General features: G+C 36.7%; 1 protein-coding gene across 1 annotated transcript in view; it reads left to right on the top strand.

The window, feature by feature from the left end:
* The window catches only part of PHLPP1 (PH domain and leucine rich repeat protein phosphatase 1), a 218,964-nt gene that overhangs the window by 114,575 nt on the left and 82,259 nt on the right, over window positions 1-22,130 (top strand). Inside the window, exons 2-3 of the mRNA XM_036876709.2 lie at window positions 6,120-6,316; window positions 12,661-12,786. Coding sequence (XP_036732604.2) covers window positions 6,120-6,316; window positions 12,661-12,786 — 323 coding nt within the window. The remainder of the gene's footprint in view (window positions 1-6,119; window positions 6,317-12,660; window positions 12,787-22,130) is intronic.

Raw genomic sequence — 22,130 nt, forward strand, 5'->3', positions numbered from 1 at the left:
TAAAGCAAGTATTTCTGCTACTATACATATTTCCTGAAAATCCCGATGTCCTCTAAAATCATAAATTAAAAATAAAAGTGCTTATGCAAAAATGGAGTTGGAAAGGATCAAGACTCCAGGTCCAGGTATCTCTATGACTAAAATACTAAGAAAAGGTAATAATGGCTGCCTCAGGAGATAACCGTGGCAGCCCACGCAGGCAGCTTATTGTGGCTGGAAGTTGAATTGCTTTAGGGAATATTAAGAATGCATAGTATCAGAAGAGTAGAAATGCTTATTTGGGCACTGAGACTACATTTATTGTGTGCTTTTTCCTTTGCTTTTGCAGGGTATAATTCTACTCCCAGTGTTATGGCTCCTTTTGTTTAGAGTAAATCCTTATAAACCAATACAATATGCATATTATACTGACATCATTCCCCATATATTTGCAGCCATATATGAGCTAATTGGCATTAATGAATCACATATTGTGGCGGGGCAGACTGTAGTTATTTCCCTTAAATAAATACTTTTCTTCTGATCATTTCTTGGTTAAAATTCCTTACAGAAGATGATTTCAAATGCAAAAGCTCCTGGTCAAAATTCTAAGTTAGTGAAATCTAAATTAGAGGTAGTTTACTATATTCTTTTCCCCCAAAAAAGTTTAAATGCTGTATGTTTGTGGAATGACATTTAAGTGTAGAGTTTAAACTTGAGAGGAAAGGAGAAGAAAGAAAAGAAATGAGCAAAAACCCTGGCTCTTATTTTTAAAGATGGTTGTGTTTGTCTAAAGCATCACGACACTCTGTCCTTTGGTCCAGACCAGTGTTTATGTAGGGCTTGTTAAAACACAGATTGCTGGGTTGTACCCCCAGAAATGCCAAATCAGTAGTTTTGGGGTGGGGCCTGAGAATTTGCCTTTCTAATAGGTTTTCAGATGATTTTGGTACCACTGGTCCTGGGACCACACTTAGAAGCACTATGTCTGAAGCAATTGTAGTAATAATCAGCCCTACTCCCACTTGAGTCACCAAAGAAGGCTATTTTAGAATTCTCAGTCAGGATTTTCCTATCAGAGTTGTTCTATCCAGTTCTCTTAGTTACGTCTTTTAAGGTTGAAGTTCTAATATTTGTGTCAGGGTGGAAAGATTAATTAACAATGTATTGTTGTTCTTTTTACATTTCTCTTTGAAAGGCAATACAGTGATACCCAACTTAGCCAGAAGTGAATTGTTCAGAAGCCTCCACTACTTGGATTTTAATACAAATATGGAAGTCAAGGCCAGCCTTTGAGTAGAGGAGAAGACTTACCATGAAGTTCAGTCCTTTATTTTACAAAAGTGTAGAGCTACCTTTAGGTTTTTTGTTTTAGGATTGAGTGTAAAGTAAGGCAGCAAGTTGCATAGGTATTCATTACAGTCAGTAATGGGAGGAGAAGAGGAGCCAAAGCTATGTTAATACTGAAGTTTGGAGCCATTTTTGGACAAGGGCAGATGGCTCTTCCAGTGCACTGGTCTGACCAGGCTTCTCTGAATTTCTGAATATAGTAATATACTGATATTCAGCATTTTGAAGAAAATCTTTAATTATGTTAAGCATATTTTTATAATCTATTAAAGTGAATAGTAAGTATTAGAAGGAGTTAAATTTAAACTATGGCACTTTGTTCCAGCCAAAATGGAGTAAATGGGACCACATTTACTCTTCACCCGAAACAACTAAATTCAGGTGAAATATATGAAACAGCTTTCAGACATTGGGCATCGGGCAGCACAGGACACAAAATTCCACAACAAATGCACTAAGAACCCTACAAATTTAACCAAATTTCGATGGGAGAGAGTTGCAGGTGTCACTTGCAGAGAGGCGGAACCCAGACAAGCTTGGTATTCACCCTGAGTTCAGGAAACAGAGCTGGGAGTCCAGTGAAGTGGAACAGCATGAGCTTGCAGAGCAGAGTGCTGGAGGGCAAAGAGCTGCTCAGAGAGGGTCCTGGAGATGTGCAAGGAGTCAGCACTGAGCCTGCAGCTAGATAGTGATCATTGAGTATATGTGAGGAAACTGTCTAAGGCTGGGGGATAAAACACTGAAAAGCAGCAAAGCGGACAAACCTTAAAGCTCACACAGGCCAGGAACAGTTCATATTCCTACCAGCCCGAGTGGAAAAATTTTTTAATTTATAGGTGTCAGAGTGCTCAGCAGGTACTTCTTGCTAATACTACTATTAGCTCTAGACTTAGGCCTCTCTAGTCTTGTATGACAAATCTTAGACAGTAGGCTTCATAAGAACCCAACCTGTTTCCAACTGACTTATCTGTGTCCCAAAATAAAACTCAATAATATTTACGGAAATGCAAAAATACCCAGTACTCAACCCATCAGGTTCATATTGACTGGCATCCAAATTACCCAGGTATGCAAAGAAGGAAGAAAATGTGACCCATAATAAAGAAAAACTCAGACTAACATAGAAATGATACAGATGACTGAATTAGTTGACAAGGACATTTAATCAGCTATGATAATAATTTATTAGCCCCACAATGGTCAGTAGAACTTTGTTTTGATACAGGTGCCAGAGCACTTCAATGGGAATAGATAATCTTTTAAAAAATGGTCCTGGAATAATTTAGGGAGCCATTTGTTAAAAAACAAGAAACTTCCCGACCCTCTACTTATTTCTTGACAGGTACAAAAATTAATTTGAAGTTAATCATAGATCTAAATGTAAAAATTAAAACTATGAAATTGGAAGAAAACAGGAGAAAGCCTTGGTCACCTTAAGCTTGTCAGAGAGTTCTTAACACAAAAAGCACTAATTATAAAAGATAAATAATTGAACTTCATTAAAATTGAAATTTTTGCTTCCCAAAGTGCTGTCAAGAAAATGAAAAAGTAAGCCAATGTGGGAGGAAATATTTCTAAGTCATGTATCTGACAAAGGACTTATATTCAGAATATAATTGGGCAGAAGATTTAAAATTAGTTACCTCAGCAAAGAAGGGAAGCTCTTGAGAAGATGATCAGCATCACTGGTCATAGGGAAAGGCAAATTAAATCTATAATCACATACCACTACACATGCCCTAGAACAGCTACAGGTGTTGACGAGATGGAACAACTGGAATTCTCCTGCTCCGGTGATGGGGATGTAAAATGGTACAACTCAGCCCTCCCAGGCCTGTGTGTTTACCCAAGAGAAATAAAAGCAAATGTCTACACACGAACTTGTGCACCAGTGTTCTTAGTCAAAATAAGCAAAGCAAGTGGAAACAACCCAAAAGTCCATCAGCAGATGAATGGTTAAACAATGGTCTATTCCTACAATGGAATACTATTCAGCAATAAAAAAAGAACGAACTCTTAGCACACTAAACAACATGGGCAAAAAGTGACTGAAAGCAGTAGTTGCCTGAGCATGGGAGGCACAAGGGAGGGTTGGGAGGAAGACGACCGAATCAATAACGGGCACAAGAAAGTGTTGCAAAGATCAGCACACTCATTTTCCAGCAGTGATTTTATGAGTGTGTGTATATCAAATCTTACCAAATTACTATGTGCCAAGTGAGTAACAGAGAAAGTGTATGTTTTAAATCACTCTCTGTTTTGATCAGGTCTATCTCAGCTTGAAATACTTGTTTTGTCTGTCTCTCCTCCTGGATCATGTAAGAAATGCCTTAAACCTATAGGGAATTAGAGTAACATTTCTGATAAATAAAAGCATGAATGACTGATCCACCTTTACATGGGCAGGCTTTGGTTGCTTTGGTGTTATCAGCATTTACTAAGTGCATAGGACAGTTTGAATTCCTCTGAATTGAGAAGTTTGAGACTTGTCAGAACTAAAATAATTCCTTATGTCATAGAATAAGGAAGTCATACACAAAGGAGGGTCACCTGGGTGACTGCCCACATATACACTGCTCATTCATCTCCTTATTCCCCAGAGCTCACTTGGTACATAGCAAGTCCTGAGGTGTGTCTCATCTGGAACCCTCAGGGAGGGAGCAAACAGCAAAGATACTGTAGTTCACTCAGAATAAGACAAGAGGGATTTGATTCATTAGAGCTTTCCAAGGTCAGACTGATCTTACCGTGAGGCTCTAGGACTGTTCTGGCCCCTTCGGAATTTTTCTAACTGGGGAATAAAAAGCCTGCCTCTGCTGATGTTTCCATATTTATATATATCCCTTCCAGCCTTAGTCCACTCTGGTGATTTCCTCTGAGCCTTTTCCTAGGATTATTGTGCAGTTGGAGAATTGACAGACTGTTCCTTATGTGGCCCTGTTGTCTTTTTTTTCTCAGTCTCTAATTACCCACAGATCTACATTGGTGTGACAGGTTACCAAGTGTCCTTGAGGCCAGTCTCTGATGTGGCTGAACAAAATGTTTGTTTCTTTACATTCTTAGTCTGCATGCAAGTGTGTGTGTGTGTGTGTGTGTGTATTCACATATTTAGATCAGACCCCTTGTTAGAGAATATTAGTTTATTACAGTCATGGTGCCTGTTGTACATTGTTTTTAGTCTTGTACTTGCCTTTCACTTTTTATGTGAGTCTCTCTTCTCCCACTTCTTCCCTATAGGAAGAAAAGTCCACCATGTAGAAAGGAGATCTTAGCCTGGGAGCCTGGGCATCTTTCTCTCTGGGTGTAAATAAACTTGTACAGAATAGGACAGGTGAATGACTGTGGTCTTATCTATCACTGGCAGCCTTTGGCAAGTCACGTCTGTTCTGCAGTTTCCTGGGCTTATACCCCTTTGTGGGACATTAGCATTTGGTGGACAAACAACTCAGTGGAGAGGACTGGGAGTGGTTGTTTGCTGGGCATCAAGTTCAAATAGCTGAACCACTGTTCCACCTTATTGTGGCCCAGCCCCAGCAAAACTATGTAGTGTGCAGTATTTATTTTATAAAACATTCTCATACACTGGAAGAAAGAGGAAGTTTCAGATTTGCTGTTTTTTGTTATTTACTAACATTTCTGCCCAAAGGCATGTATTGGGAGGGTTCAAACACTCTCTGAATGGTCTTAAGATACATTTTTGGTGCTGCTTGCTCTTCCTGTTCCTTCTCCTTTAGGTGTTAGACACCAGACATCTACCAAAACAACTTGTTATTTATGTTAATTTTTAATATTCATAAGAATATAATTTCTTTGATATCTGTTTCTCCTGCTAGCCTTTGGCAGCTAGACAGACTTCCAAAAAATATAAGACAACACTGCTGGCTTGGTTCTTATTTGAGAATCTATGTCCCTCATTAATTTATTTTAAGAGCATGGGCTTCATTACTATTTGATATTATATACTCAGTTTCTAGAACTGGGAAATAATTTTTCTCTTCTTTGTATAACTCATCACATGTTAATCACAGTAGTTCCCCTACTCTGTTGACAGGACTTGCCTGAATATCATTCTGCCAAATTCATTTCCATCTGGGAAATGAAGACTCTTCAGATCATTTCTGCTCTTTGTTTCTGAGTCTCAGTCTCTCTTGTTCTCTCTCTGTTTCTGTGTCCCCTCCATTAGTCACAAGCGTAGCCATACAACATCCCTTATAGATTGGTACTAAACTTATTTTTGAGACTTAGCCTATAGTTATAGAGTAGCATTTTCTTAATAGAAAGTCATTCATTTTTAAGTTCTCCTTAATAGTAAGTATACATTGGATATTTGTAGGAGGAAGAATATCAACAGTTAATTCCATTAAAGCTGATTAGTTTCATTAAATGCTGGATCTTGAATTTTCCTATCTCAGTCTGTAGTCTTGCCTTCTTAGCAGATTAAATTTCCTCTGGCCATTCATAAAATTCTTGAAGTCATCTCTTTTTTAAATATAAAATTGTGAAGGATATAGAGGAAAGTAAAACTTGGGATATAACAGAGGAGTTAAAAGGGCCTTCCCTACAGTTTTAAGGAAAAAAACTCCACTTCACCTAATATGAAAATGTTCATGGGGATAGATGTAATTGTTTTTGCCCTAATTGCATTACTACAGGTTTCAGATAATCTCAGTTATAAATTAGGTTGTTTCCCTGTAATTATTCTCTGTTGTTCAAGTAATTTATCTGGTAGGCCAGTGAGTAGAACAAAGCTCTTTCTTTAAGACTGAAATACTTGCTTGTATTTGTTTCAGGAAAGCCTCACAGCACCGGTAGCTCTGAACGGATTCAGCTCTCAGGAACGTATAATGTCCGCAAAGGCAAAATGCAGTTGCCGGTGAACCGATGGACCAGACGCCAAGTCATCCTGTGTGGGACCTGCCTCATAGTATCATCTGTGAAAGACAGCTTGACTGGAAAGATGCATATCCTGCCACTGATTGGTGGAAAAGTAAGTTTAAACAAACGAAATACTAACACTTTTGCCAGCGTCATTAAGGAGCTTACTTTGAGCCATTTCTGTAATAAAGGGTAGGTGGTTCCCTACTCATCTAAGGTCTTATTCAGTTCCTGTTGTGCTCTGCCAACAGGATTGCAAAGAGTCAATTTGAAAGAGTGGGCACTGTTGGTTGGTGGAATTGTGAAAAATAATAATGCCCTTGTTTCATGTGAGGCCCTGGCAATCTTTTCATCATTATTAGTACATGTATCTTACCTACAGGAGTGAAAATAGAGCAACTGGAATTTCAGTGTTATATTTTAAGCTGTTGTAGATGATAAATCAGTCTATCTGAGTAGACTTCCTTTTGCCATCTTGTGCACATATTTTGTAGAATGGTGTAATAAATGATCTTTAAGTCTGTGACCTTAGGATCACTCAAGCATGCTTATTGAAGGTTGAACTCTCTAGCGTGAATCGTAGATCCCCCTTTGCCATACCTCTCTGTGTTTAGTGACTAGTGGGGTTAGCATTTTTAGTTTATCACTAAAGCTGGTCATAATTTTTAACCTGAAATGTTACTTCAGAGAAAACCTGTGATACAGCTGATATTTCCGACATTACTGGCTGCTTTTCTTTGCGCATGTTAATTATTTTATTCCCATCATTTATAAAATAGAAAGAAACCACATTGGGAAAATGGTGCAGTCTTTTCTTTTTTTATTCCAGATTTAGTAATAAACTCCAAATATCAGTAGGTTTTACTACCATATTATATGTTACTATTTCCTGATTTTTAAATGGTGTGATAATTTTTTAATAAGAAGGCAAATTTGGATGAAGAAATGAGTTTCAAGAAATTAGAGGCATATTAAGCACTTTGTTTACCATTTTCCCCCCTGAATAGGCATGGGAAAGAAGGCAGGATGTGGAGAATATAAAGAGAGGAAAAATAAGAAACCAACTTTTGTTCAAGTGAGCTTGTTGAAATTGGTAAATGTTTGCTCTACTGGTTCCAGGGATTAGAAATGAAGAAGGTTAAGACCAGATGTGTGCAGTAATAAATGGTTTTGTTATTCATCTGCTGTGTATTAAGTTCATTCTTCCTAAGTTTAAACTAGTCCTTCCTTTTGAGTAAATACCCATGTCAGTTTTTTAACCCCTTCTACTATATTATGCATTGTAGTCCTAAGAAGACTTATAGTTGATCATTTTAGAAAAACTATATTTTGGCCAGGCTGCAGGGTATATTTAGATCTATTTCAGTCACCCATTTTGAAACCTTTGCTTCTTGACTTCTGTCTGAACATTGAAGAATTAGTGATATCATATTACTGACAATTTTGTGCTTTGGATGGATTGCTGAAAAACTAGTCATCGTTATTAGTCCCCTAGGTCATGATTAAAAATGCATATTTAATATTTGATACCCTGTTAGGTCAACAGTTACTTTCTTCTCTATGATGTTAGGCATTTGCATAGGCAAATTTAATAGTACTATTTATTAAATATCCTCTGTGGGGAATCCACTTTGCTAGGCATCCTGGAAACACCAAGATGGGTAAGTCACCATTCCTAGCTTTGAATAGCTTATCATTTACTCTCTGGAGGTGACGAAAGGGCACAATATCTGCTTCAAGAGAGGTGCAAAAAGCAGTGGAGGAGATTAGTGGAAGGAGAGATTACTTGTGGGGGGAATTGGAATTTTGTGATGAAGGAGGAAGCAATTATGGTAGAACTTTAAGGTGAAAAATTTCTTAACATATAAAGGAGATGGTCAGAAAGATTATTGTGTTGAGAGAAGGAGAGGCAGGAAGGAAGTGGAATGTTCAGATAAAGGTCAGAAGATCCAGTTATAATGAGCATTTTCATTCAGTGCCAGAGACTTGTCCTATTTCCCAGGCCTATTATTGGATGGACTTCTACCATTGAGTGAATTGAAAGGTAATAGCTTCCTCTTCTCACAGCAAACCTTGTAAAACCTGTTTTGTACTACACCTTTAAAAATAATTCAGCATGTTGAAAAATTGTGGCTATGAAAACCTGTTGACCAAGTTAGGAAAAAAATGATTCGTTCTTTACAATCTGAGTTGTCATTAATGTTTATCTGTTAGGTTTTTCATTCTGTTCTGTTCTTAAAGGGAAAACTGAGAGTAAATGGAAGATTTTTTTTGTTTTTTTAATATATATATAGAGAGAAATGAGGTGTGTGATAGATTGGTTAAAACCTAGCCAGAATTGCTGTGGTAATCAAATTTGACACACTACTTAAACATAATCATCAGTATACATTTTCAAATGTAGAATTCCAAATATGAAGTTAAATAAAGCTCTCTTAAAATTTAATTGTTGAGAGAAGGGGGGAAGAAAAAAGGGGGCCTTACGATTAGCATGTATAATGTCTGTGGGGGCACGGGGAGGGCTGTGCAACACATAAGACAAGTAGTGATTTTACAGCATCTTACTACGCTGATGGACAGTGACTAATGGGATATGTGGGGGCGACTTGGTGAAGGGGGGAGTCTAGCAAACAATGTTCCTAATGTAATTGTAGATTAATGATACCAAAAAATAAAATAAAATTTAATTGTTGAAAAAATAATTGTTTAATAGAGAAGTTTTTATTCATTGTGCAGTTATATTTAATTTGTCCTTTAGAATTTAACATAGATTTTTAGAATAATACTTTCCTTTTATTTTATATTTGTTAAGTAGTTGTATATAATAAAGTAAATAACTGTTAACCTGCTACTCAACTTAGGAACATAGTAGTAGCAATACTAGTGTTTCTATCCATGTTCTCTTTACCTCTGTCCCTTTGTGTCCCCCAACTCCAGATGTAGCCACCGTCCTAGAATATGTATTCATCATTTTTTCTTACTTTTTTGAAATGTTTTTATCATTTAACTATGTTTTGCTTGATTTTGACCTCGGTAAAAATGGTATCATATTGTGTGTGGTATGTGATTTGAGTTTTTTCACTCAATACTATGTCTCATAATAAGAGTCTGTGCTGCTTGCTATATGTGGTTTTTATTTCTGCATAACGTTCTACTCTGTAAATGTTCTCAGTTCTCATAATTTCTTAAGTAATTTTCCTGTTGATGGACACTTGGGTTGCTTCTTTTTTGTTATTATAAATAATGCTGGTGAAATAGTCTTATGTTGATATGCTTCCTGGAGTGCAAGAAGTTCTCAAGTAGGGTTACTGTGCCCAAAGGGGACATTTGATGATATGTGCAAGTATTCTGATGGTCATTAGTTGAACATTCAGCATATCATTTAATGTAAGGTAAGTTGTGTTGTGGTAACAAAATTCCCCAGATCTTAGTGACTTGCCATAGCAGTTATTTCTCACTCACGCTAAATGTCCACTGTGGGTTGGTAGAGATCTCTTTCTTCACAAAATTGTACAGGGATGCAGCCTGATCAGTCTCTGATGCCTCATAACACTTGGAAACTTCAGCCTGCCTTTGTTGTTGGAGGGTCATCAATTGGCTTTTGTATATTTGGATGCAGAAGTGACATGTGCCATTTCTGCCCGTGGCACATTGGCCAGAACTAGTCACATGACTTCATCTTAGTGCAAGGGGCCTGGGAAAAGTGAAGCAGTAGATAACATGTTTGGTTACTACTAGTAACTTTGCTGCAGGGAACAGGTAGCACCTACAGGGAAGGAGCTCAGAGAGTAAAACACCATGTAGAGCACCAGACAGTCCTGCACGATGTGTAATGAAGGACAGTTCAATCCAAAATTCCTATCACAACCTCCTTGAGAAACATCGCAATGGATATATACTTTGGAGTGCATTTACTGGGCTGTAAAGCACATGCACATTTACTTTTACAAAATGGTATCAAATTGTTTTCCAAGGTTGTTGCACCATTTTATACTCACATCAGTGTACAAGTGTTCCTATTTCTTTACATCTTCACCAAACTTTATTGATGTGTAATTGACATATAATAAACTGCACATTTTGATAGCAGTTTGATAACTGTAACTCCCATGAGTACGGTTTGGTAGCTGTATAATCCAGTAAGCTGTCACCACAATCAAGAATAGTGGTCATATCACCCCAAAAGTTTCCTTGTGTTCCTTTGAACCCCTTCCCTCCCACTCTTTTCCTCTTACCTTGGCCCATCCCCATCCCCAAGAAGCCACTGGCCTATTTCTGTCAATACAGATTAGTTTAAATGGCATTTAAAAAAAATTAATTTTCTCTTCAGTGTCTAGAAATGCAGTTGACTTTTGAGTATTCATCCTATACCCAGCCACCTTACTAAATTTTATTTATTCTAATATAGGAGTCCAGACTGTGTAGTTAATCATGTCATACTGAAATAATGACAATTTTCTTTCTTCCTTATTAATTGTTTTTGTCTTACTGTGATGGCCAGACTCTAGTACAACATTGAATAGAAAAAGTAGATACTTGTCTTATCAGTAATCTTAGGAGAGAGTGGGATCTCTTCATTAACATTGAAATTTGCCTTGGATGTTTGATAATACTTTGTCAGCTTAAGTAAGTTGTTTTTTGTGTTCTTAGTTTGCCAGGAGTTTTTATCATTAATGATGAATGCATAGTGAGTGTTACCAAATGCTCTTCCTGCAACCATGGGGATGATCATATTAATGTATTAACATGCTCCTTTAATCTGTTATGTGTTTCATGATTTTATAATTCAAATGTTATAAACCATCTTTTCTTTCTTGAAGTAAATCAAACTTCATGATTTTTTTTTTATATTGCTGGATTCTGATGCTATATTTTGTTTAAGATAAGTGTTCATGACTGAGATTAGCCTGTAATTTTCCTTTCTCTTACTGCTGTCATCTGTTTTGGGTTATTCGGGCCTTATAGATTGGGGTGTTTTTCTTCATTTTTTTGTTTTGTTGATGAGTTTGCATAAGTTTGAATAACCTGTTTCTTGGAAGTTTGGTAAAACTCATCTGTAAAATCATATGGGTCTGATATTTTCTTGAGGAAAAAAACTTTTTAATATTCATTGAATTTCTTTAATGGTTATAGGACTATTTAGGTCTTATGTTTTTATCTTGATTTAGTTTTGGTAAAATATATTTTATAAAAATTTGCCACAAAATTGTTTATAATATTCACCTTTTAATCTGGTCCATAATCATGTCTCCCTTTTCATTGTTAATTTATTTAAACTTTTCTTCAGTTGGTATCATTGATCTGTTATCAGTTGATATTCAATTTTTCTAGCCTTTTCAAAGGACAAAGGTTTTGGCTTTGTTAATGTTAGTGCTCTCTGTTGTATATTTGGTTTACATTTCATTAATTTCTGCTTTTTATTACCACCTTCATTCTACTTTGAGTTCATTCAGTTTTTGGTTTTGGTATTTTTTCCTCCCTAGGTTCTTAAGATACATGCCAGTCAAATTAATTTTCTGCCTTCTTTTCTAATATGAGTATTTAAAATTATAAATTTCCGTCTGTGCACCACTTTTGTTGTATTCCATAAATTTTGATATGTAGTATTTTTTAGTGGTTTAGTTCTAAGAATTTCTAAATTTTTGTTATTTCTTCATTTACTCACTACTTGTTTAGAAATATGTTATTTTCTTCTAAGTGTCCTTGGATTTGAAATTTATTTTTTTATTATTGACTTCTAATTCAATGAAGTCCAAGAAAACTATCTGTGTGATAGTGATCTTTCTGAAATTTTTTACACTTTCTTTGTGACTTGGTTTGTGATGATTTTTGTAAATGAAACAGGAGCTTGTGTAGTGTCATGTTACTTTATTGTTTGGACTTTTCCTCCTCATGAAGAATTTACTGGCAGTATAAATTTGATTTGACTATATCACTGCATTATTAACACTTGAAAGTTTTCATGGTAGGGTTATTTCAGGTTAATCTCAATTTCACATTAAATATTTAAAACTTAACATGCTTGAAGACCTCTTTTAAAAAAGGTGGTAATCCAGGGTAATACGAAAGTCCCTTAAGAAAAAATCCACTTGAAGTAAAAATCCTTAAATAATATCTTAAGTAAAAATCCCTCCAAAGAAAGTAGAACCCCAGCATCCTTATTGTGAGGATATAGAAAGATAAGAGAGGGAGTCTGATCCAATTTTGAATAGGAAGGAGAGAATTTCACTATTGTAGGGAAATCTAACAAAGATAAAACCCCCTTTTTTGATTTCCTTGTAATTCTTGGTTGGTCAGATGCAGGAACTTAACATGTTTTAAGTAGTAAGAGAAACATATATAGAGAGGAAAGATGCAAATCTGTGCACACTCACTAATCTAAGGTGTAGTTAATGAACTATGTAAATGGTTCTGCTTTCCTGACTTGCTTTTGTCTCCGTTTGTTTGTTTTTATAGGTAGAAGAAGTGAAAAAGCACCAGCACTGTTTAGCATTTAGCTCCTCAGGACCCCAAAGCCAGACTTACTACATTTGTTTTGATACATTCAAAGAATATTTAAGGTGGCTTCGACAAGTCTCCAAGGTAAGCACTTACCCAAGAATTCTGTTCAGCTGCTAGCTGGCTAAAGAGTTGCTTTCTGCTTTACCCAGTTCCAAAATACAGTTATACACTCAATTTTTTTTTCAGATACTGCCAATAATTAGCAATTTTTCATTTTTTTTAAAAAAGCTCATTTTGGCTAAAAAGTAGCTTGTAGCTCTTTAAAAATAACGCTTTATTTGCGAGGTTTTGTTTATACTTAAAAAAAAGAGAAAATTGAGGGGATAGACTGACAATACTATCTTAATGTTATACATAAGAACACCAGATCGAGAACATTAAAGGGACTAGCCCAGGGTAAGACAACTACAAAACCACAAAATACCCAGAAAATTGTTACAAGTTTCCCCTCTGGTTTTTCTTATAAGATAATCCTGTGCCATCTCTCGTTTACCTTTTCAACTTCTGTCTTTTGAGTGGTTTAATTTATTTTTTCATCTTAATATTTTAAACATTTTATAGTCCCCTGATTAAGTAAGATCACCATGATCTACGAAACAATATAACTCTGTGTTTTGTGTGTATTAAAAACTCGTATAACATGATAGATGAGATAAATAAATGCTGACATTTCAGGTATTATGTGTGAGGATGTTTTTATATCACACTTAGAGAGTTATGTGTAAAATGGATGATTGTAGTACTTGGTGCCTTGATTTTGAGTTTGTTTATGAAATGATGAAACCTCTCTAGGGTGCAGAAGCACTACAGTGGAATTTACTTTCATATGTTATAATCCATTGTGTTATCCAAGTTCAGTGTGATTCAGATGGCTGTATGATGTAATTATTTGTGAAGTGAATGAATAGGGAATAGCTCTTTAAAACAGTTAACAGAAAATTACAGAGTAATGTCTAGAAAGTCTTTTTAAAATACTGGCCACATTTGAATTATCAGGTAACAGCTATGTCCTTTGATGATGCAATATACTTAGGAACGTTAGTGTCTTCTCATTTTTAGAGAAGAAGCAATAGACAGAGTTTAGGTTAATGGGACTTAGAAGATTCACCCAACCTAGTAGGCAAATGGAGGTTCTAAGTGTACAGAGCAGCATCCCTACTAGAGGAGATCTGAAAGATGACACTTCTTCAGACTTAATGTAGGATTAATGTGCAATTAGAGGCATCTGTCTAGTTGTTTTAAAATTACTCTTGTGGTTGCATATGTGAGGAGATAAGTATTAAATAATAGTGTGCTTTAAATTTAAGCAATCATATGGGTTCAAAGCAATAAATCAGCAGCCTACACTCTTGCTTTATTCAGAATAAAATGCCAAACTATGGTCAAAGTACAGTAAATTTCTTTCTACATGGAGATGTTGATTTTTTAAATCAATCTTTTATTTTGGAATAATTTTCTATTTACAGAAAACATGTGAAGATAATACAGAGAGTTTCTGTATACCCATCACCCCTTTTTTTCAAATCTTACATTACCATGATACATTTGTTAAAGCTAAGAACCCACATGAGCACATTACTCTGAATTAAACTTCAGAATTTATTTGGATTTCACTAGTTTTTCCACTAATGTGTCTCTGTTCTAGGTTCTAATCCAGGGCATCACATTTCATTTGGTTGTCGCTTCTCCTTCATCTCCTGCGGTCTGTGACAGTTTTTCAGTCTTTCTGTGTTTTTCATGACCTTGACAGTTTTGGAGAGTACTGGTCAGGTATTTATAGATTGTCCTGTATGGAGATATTTTGATCTTTTAGACTAAATTCTATATCTCAGCTGCTTTGCATCCTTTTTGGAGCAAGTCATAGATACAGTTCTTGAACAAACACAGTTAAGGATGTAAATGAAAATACCCTTGAACAACGTGGGTTTGAACTGCACAAGTCCACTTGTATGTGGATTTTTTTCAGTAAGTATATTGGAAAATTTTTTGGAGATTTGTGGCAACTTAAACTTTTTATTTACTCTGGCTTATTTTGTTGCAAGAATACAGTATGTAATACACATAACATAAAAACATGTGTAAATTGACTGTTTATGTTATTGGTAAGCCTTCTGGTCAATAGTAGGACACTAGTAGCTAAGCTTTTGGGGAATCATAGGTCATACATGGATTTTTTACTCCACAGGGGTTGGCATCCTTGACCTCCACATTGTTCAAGGGTCAGCTGTATATATCCATTATCAAGCTTACCAATGACAGATTGTTTTCATTGAAACAATAATAACAAAAAGATTAGTATCATTTAATAGTCTTATATATTAATTGATTAGTCAATGTCCTAAGCTAGCAAGCATTTATTAAGTACCTCCTATATGTCCATGTTTAATGCACTGGGATTCAGCAAAGAATAAGTTCATTCCCTTCCTTCGGTAGGGCTTATATTCGGGAGACAGACAATAAGTAAACAGACAAGAAAGAAAATAGCAAATAATCATAGTGCTATAATATAAGGTGATATGACAGAGAATGATAGGAGAGGAATAATTCTTTCTGAGGAGGGGACATAAAAGAAGTGTCCAATTATTTGAAGATCTGGTGGGAGGAGCTTTCTGGTCAGTGGGAGAAGATAGTGTGAAAACTCCGAGTGGAATGAGGGATGTAAAGTCAGCGAAAGCAAGGGTCTTATGTTATAGAACAGGGAAAAGAGTCTGGATTTTATTATTGGCATTATGGCAAGCCATTAGTTTTCTTCTAAAAAGTCACGCAATCTGACATTGGCTGTTGAGTGGAGGGCAAGAACAGAAGCAGGGGGGCCTGACCAGTAAGAGGCTCATGTGTATTCTAGGCAAGCGGTAAGGGTAGAAATGGAGAGAAGTAAATGGGGCCATGTTTTGGAGATTTACTAATACATTATACAACACGAGAAAAGGAAGAAATAAAGAATGTCTTCTAGGTTCGTACTTTTGATTACTTAGTAAATTGTAGCCCCAGTCAGAGGCCATACTACTAATTAGACTCCTTATATTTGCACCTTTAAAACTATGGCAAAATACAGTTCTTAACTACAAAGAGCTTCTGTTCCTAGAGAAACAGCAGAGGTGAAACATAGAGGTAAATGATGAAATACCTTTTAAACAGGGTGTGGAAAATATTGATTTCTAATGTTCTACTGGTGGTTGTAAATGTCAAATGTTAACTTGGTTAGTACTCTTTCCTGTTGCTGGTTGACTAATCTGCTATATCCATGGCCTAATAGGATAGTGCATCTGTAGCAAGGCTCTCACTGATCACCCAAACCATGAGCAGATTCAGGCGTCAGACCTCTCAGTAGGAGAAGGCCGGGGGCAGGGGGAGAATTAGGACAGAGGCGAACATGATGGTGGCAGGGTGGAGGGATATTGGTGCAAGTTTTCCATTCCACTGATTACTGTATTGCCATTAGAAAGCATTTGATATGTACACGCTGAAATTTAATGTAGTGGCATGCAGAAGATAATTCACACTTGTACACGCACACTTACGGGACTGCAGCTTACATTTCCTACAAATGTGAGTGCATGCTTCCAGGAGGGAGGAGGTACTTTGAGATAATTACCTTAGATCGCTAGTATTAACAAGTAGCTAATTGGCATTAACAATTTGAATTAGAACTTAACTTCCTTTCCCTTCAGAAAGTGTCTGATGTTTGGAGAAGCTGCATTGGGTGGGGAAAAAGAGTGTGAGTTTCAAAGTAGGGCAGACATGAGTTCTGCCATTTACTGGTCCCGTGACTGTGTCCAAGTTTCTAAATTTTAAGCTTTTTTATTTGATGAAGAGAATAGTAATAGTTCCTACCTCTCAGGGCTTACATGAAATGTGCACATGATGGACTTACACTTGCACATTGTGTGTGTGTGTGTGTGTGTGTGTGTGTGTGAATGACTAAACAAATGCATAAATAAAGAAAATAATCTTATGACCATCATTCCTGCTGTCATCACTGATTAGCCAGCCTTTTTAAAGTATTATCTGTTTTTATGTTCATTTTAAGCTGATAAAGATGTACATATGCTTAGTTTATCTGAACAAATGACCTTCTGCTGTTCTTATAACCCAGCAGCCTTTTGGGGTAAAGTAATTAAGGATGGAGACATTGTGGAGAAAGAAAATTACTTACTGAAAAGTCAGGGGTAGAGACAGAGGACAGAACATTTTAGTAAATGCAGATTTTAGTACAGTGTCTTCCCTTTCTCTAATCTTAAAAACCAAACACACATTTCAGCATTTTTTAGAAGTTGTAATAGTGAGTTAAAGGGGAAATGAGTTGAAAGGGGTTGACTATAGAGATTAGATATTACAGAAGAACTCAGTGAGAGACCTTTCTATCCAATATAACACGTGGCCATACTTTTCTTTAAGTCCTATGACAGTGTCTTTTTCTTTCACCCGGCATCCTGAGAGGGTAGGCTGGGCTACTGGAAGGAGGATGAGAACCTCGGTCCATTTGGGAATATGTGCTTACGGGAAACTAGGAGCAGCAAAGTCTGACTCTTCTAAGTCACTTCTACTTCCAGCTTCCTCTCCCCGCTACTGACTGTTCTTCCTCATATGTAGCTATTAGGAAGTTACATGTATAGTTTAACTCAGGGTTACTGTGAAAGCAGTTTCTTTTTCTTCTCTTCTTATTGAAGAACAGATCACAGAATGGATTGTCTTTACATCCTGCTGTTTGCATGAGGATTCATTTTGGTAAGAATCTAAAAGAAAAACGAACAGCAGAAAGAAATACCCAAGTTTCTGAATTTTAATGGCCATCCCCATCCCAGTCAGGATTGCAGGGCAAAAAGAACTAATTCCAATGATTTTTAAATTAAAATGAATTAGGTAATTAATTAAAAGGAAAACTCCTTATTTTCAGTTTAGTTTCTAGATCTTGGCTACAAAGAGGTTGTCATCTTTGTTTTAATTTGTTTCATTTGCTTTTGGGAAATTTCACAAAAGGGTATTAATTAGAAAAGTTCTACCAAGATATGTCTTACATACTTATTTTTTTAAAAACTTAATCTTAGCACTAAGTATTGCTTGCCAAAATAATAACCACGGCATTCCCTTTAGATTTTTTATTTTGGGTGTGTGTTAGCTGTAGACACTGTGGAGGAAAATAACTCCTTCGGGAGGATTACAATGTTGATTGTAAAGTCATCCCTAAAATATTGATGCACCACATGCTTTAAGAATCCAGTAAACATCCCATTGTATGCTGCGTAAAAAAGGGCTATTTGCTCAGCATGGATACATGTATCCAACATGTTTTCAAAAGTAGTCGGAAAGTTGTGATATAAGAAGACCCAGGTAGTAGCTGAGGAGGAAGGAGAATTGCAGAAGAGCTCCTGTCAAATATACAAATAACAGTATAGAAATGCTGACCTAGCTGTCCCCATCTTTGTGGCCCTCTTTTTGTAGTGCATTAGTTTTAGAAGTGTTGATTGATCCTGTGTATTCTTTTCAAAGGTAGTCTTTCATATGAATTTGTAGTCTAAGTTGTACCTATCTTATTTTTAATGTAGAAGTGTAAGTCACCTCTGTGACACTCTGTGGTCCCACTTTAAAGTCTGTTCTTAATTTCAAGGAAGATTAAGCTAAAGGTGATTCAGATAACAGATGTGATTTGCTTCAGATAACATGACTGTCTTTAATTTCTTATGAAAAATGTCAAATATTCAGAAGTAGAGATAATAGTGTAGTAACATTTATACACATTGACTCAGCTTCCACAATTATCAACTCATGGCCAGTGTATTATAAGTATATGTTATATGGCCCAGTGTTATAAATTCATGGCTCATAAGGCCATTTAGCTTGCCATGTGTCTCACTGATCAGTGGCTGACATGCTGGCAATGTCCTGCTGTCTTTATGTCATTATTAACTGTGGTATTTGAATTCTGGGCCATCTTTTTTTTTTAAGTCTCTGCAGTTAATTTTTGATTGCCATGATATATTGAGTTCATCCTTAATATGCATAGTTTAGGCAAGTCAGGACCACATTTCATGCTGAATTAAAGGTCACATGAAATAATGAGTGAATATCACCCTTTAAACAAGACTAAGATACGTGGTGAATCACAGTTGAACTTCAGTTTTCCTGTGCTTAAAAGAGTATTTTATTGTCTAGATTTTACTCAAAGACTACTTCACTAACAACTTCAGTATAATCACTTTGCTGCTAATAGGATTAAAGTTTCCAACATAATAGATTTATGTCATTAGATATGGCTGCAAGGAACCCTTTAAAATTACTTAGTCATCTTGTACATATATTTTGCCTCTTAATTTGAAATGTTTGCTGCTTTTTGTCGGCACGGTTTACCTCCCGTCTTTTAGGATTGTGGTCTTCTGGGGATTGTACTATCGTTGGTTACATTGGGATTATAATAGTAGAAACTTTACTCTCAACATCATTCTGCTAAGGAGTCTAGGGCTTACAAGGGCTTTTTGGGAAATGCTCACTTCACATTTTATACCCATCCTTTAGATAAAGAATCAAGGGCCATTTGACCAAGGACAATCTAGCAAGTCTGTGTGGAAACTGAAGTGGAACCCAGGATCTGAGAGATACGGATTTTAGCTTTTACTATGTCAGCCCTGTCCCAAGAAGATTGCTCTTGTACCAATTCTGTAGTGCAAATACAAGAAAAGCTTGGAAATTCAAAATAGAGATATTTGGGTACAGGAAGACTTGAAGGAATGGGCAAGCTGAGTCTTAAAGGAGGAATACAACACAAAGACGAAAGGGGAAAGGGCATTTCAAGGAGAGAGAAAATATGTACAAAGGCCCAACTGTGTAAAAGGTAACATTATTGGTTGTTTTCTGGAATGATTACCTTAACAATTATTTGGCATTTTTTTGAAAATGTTCTTTAATTTTAAATTCTAGTCATCATGAGGTGGCTCATAGTTCAGAGACTTAGAATTTAAGATTTGAAAAAGGATCTTGGGGACTCTCAAAACTTCCTTCTCTCTTAAATGTCTGTAGTGTTTTGGGTGCCTGTAGTGTCTGACAAGACCGTTCTTCTTATAAGTGAGCAGAAGGCTTTATCCCTATAGCTTCAGCCCACTAATCCTAGTTTTGCTGTCTGGTATAATACAAGCCAATTCTACTCCCTCTCTTACTTGATAACCTCCAAGTGTTGAAGAGTTATTGTGATTTCTGTGCCTCTCCCACCCTCCAGCAGTCTATTTCCAGGAGAAGTGTCTCCTGGACGCTTATGACAGTTCCTTGTCACTTGGTTCCCAGATCCCTTCTCTAGCTGACCTTCTGGGTACTTTCTGGTTGTTGATATACTTGCAGATAATATCTGATGAGCCGGAAGTATGTGACCATTATTTTCCTTGCTTTGGACGTTATGTCCAAAGTGAATTAGCTACTCATTCATGAGGTCAGTACCAAAATAAACAGACTTTTTGTTTTGCTTTTCCCCCCAACTTGTTGATAGAGATGTTTTGTTGGTAGGAAAATGGTGTCACCTACTGAATTGATCCAATAGTGACAGCAATAATGCAAATAGTAATAACTAACATTTTGGTAACTCTTTTCCTAATTGCTAAGCACTGTTCTGGTTGCTTTATATAGCCTGTGAAATAGGTACTCATAACAACTCCTTGAGGTCAGGTTTTACAACAAAAAATAATAACTCTTGAGGAGATATTATCACCTCCATTTTGCAGAGGAGGGAACCGAGATACAAAGTGTACACAATCTGCAGGAAATTCTGCTTCCTTGCTTTTTTTCTTTAATTGTACTTACAGTGTTTTATAGTGGCCTAGAAGACAAGACAAACCAAGATTCAAATAGCAACTGAGATTTACTGGAAACATCAGAGGAAAGTACTTCTTACATGCAGTTGTCAGCTGAATCCAGGCAGTGCAGTAGTGGAATAAAAGGTGGTCTGTTGCCAAGCAGTCCATTGAATAAGGTATGCTGCTAAGGACACTTGAGCGTAGCCAGGACACTGATCAGTGACCTTAAATGATGACCAAGAGGCATTCAAGAAGTCTGAGATGCCTTCTGAGTCATCTAAGGCTGAGTAAATTAGTTTCATTGTTAGGAGACTACTGTTGTCTAATTCTTCCAAAACTGGTCAAGTATTGCTATATCAGGAACTTAGCATATGATTAACCAGATCTCTGTAACTGGTCATTTTTTTTTTTTTGCAGTTCAGTCATTTTAATCTGAGTATTTAAACCAGTGTAAAAATATTCTTAAGAGTTTAATTTCCATTATATATTTACTGATCTTGGAAGACCCCAATATTTGTAACCAGAGTATAAAATTTTCTAAAACTACTCAGAAGAGTTAATTATTCTACCTGCTGGTTTGATTTATAATTTTATAAAGTGAGGAATAGTGGAATAATTGAAATAATTTCAGTGAATTCTCTATGTTAGATATACCAGACCATGTTATACTTGGAACTTGAGGTTTTTATAAAATACAAAACTATGATTTCTAATAGAATCAATAAAGTACATATTCATATTATTTCTTTAAATAGAAATTGAGAACATTAACTTTTTGTGGTTAGCTATCTTTTCCCTACTCTGTTGTCAAAGGGATGCCCCCTTCGGGGCATGCTGCCACGGTGGGCCTCAGGGATGTCCTCAGGTGGTGACGTTCTAAAGAGGTTTGTTTACACACAGTTTGCCAATAAGGAAATGAGGAAGGAACCCGAGTTCAGACTTGATCTCCACCCAAGCCGAGCTCTATTTTTCTGTTCTTACTGAGAGACACAATGGGGTTTATGTGTGTGGAGGGGAGATAACTGCTGGAGTGACACGGTTAGTGATTCTGGAGGCTGTGGGTGCCATATCCTCTGAGCCTTTCACAGGGAGAGCGAGGCGCCAGGTCTCCATTTCCAGATTAGGCTGTGCAGTGAGCTCCCTGGACACATACCGCAGTCCTGCCTGCTCTTGGTAGTGATGTGCAAGTCTCTGCACAAGGGCCTGGGAATACCTGCCCATTTTGCCAAGTGAGGGGACTGTGGGTACTGGTGATGTCATGGGAGCTCTGAGGTCTGTGTTCTCTGCTCTGTGTGCTCGTATCCCACCATTGCACGTACCTTTTTGAATTACAGTTGTGTAGGTGTCTGTGTCCTCCAGAGACCAAGGGTTTGAGGACAAGAGTGGATCTCTCCAGAACTAAAGGCAAATGAGAAAGATTCTCTCATCCCATCCCCTCCATTCCCATTGCAGAGAGGTTAGGATACTTAGCTGGAGCTCTTATTTTAAATGCTCAATATTGTTTTTTTTCTATATTGTTAAAGCCTTGTGCTTTAACAGTGAGCCAGGTGTGTGGAGGTTGTATTCCCTCCTTCGTGCCTCCCTTCCTCCGTCCTTCCCACTGAAGCTCTCTCCATACTCTTTTAGTCTTGGGTTCTTTACCTGCAT

The sequence above is a fragment of the Manis pentadactyla genome, chromosome 6, assembly GCF_030020395.1.
Source record: "Manis pentadactyla isolate mManPen7 chromosome 6, mManPen7.hap1, whole genome shotgun sequence".
Classification (NCBI taxonomy): Eukaryota; Metazoa; Chordata; class Mammalia; order Pholidota; family Manidae; genus Manis; species Manis pentadactyla.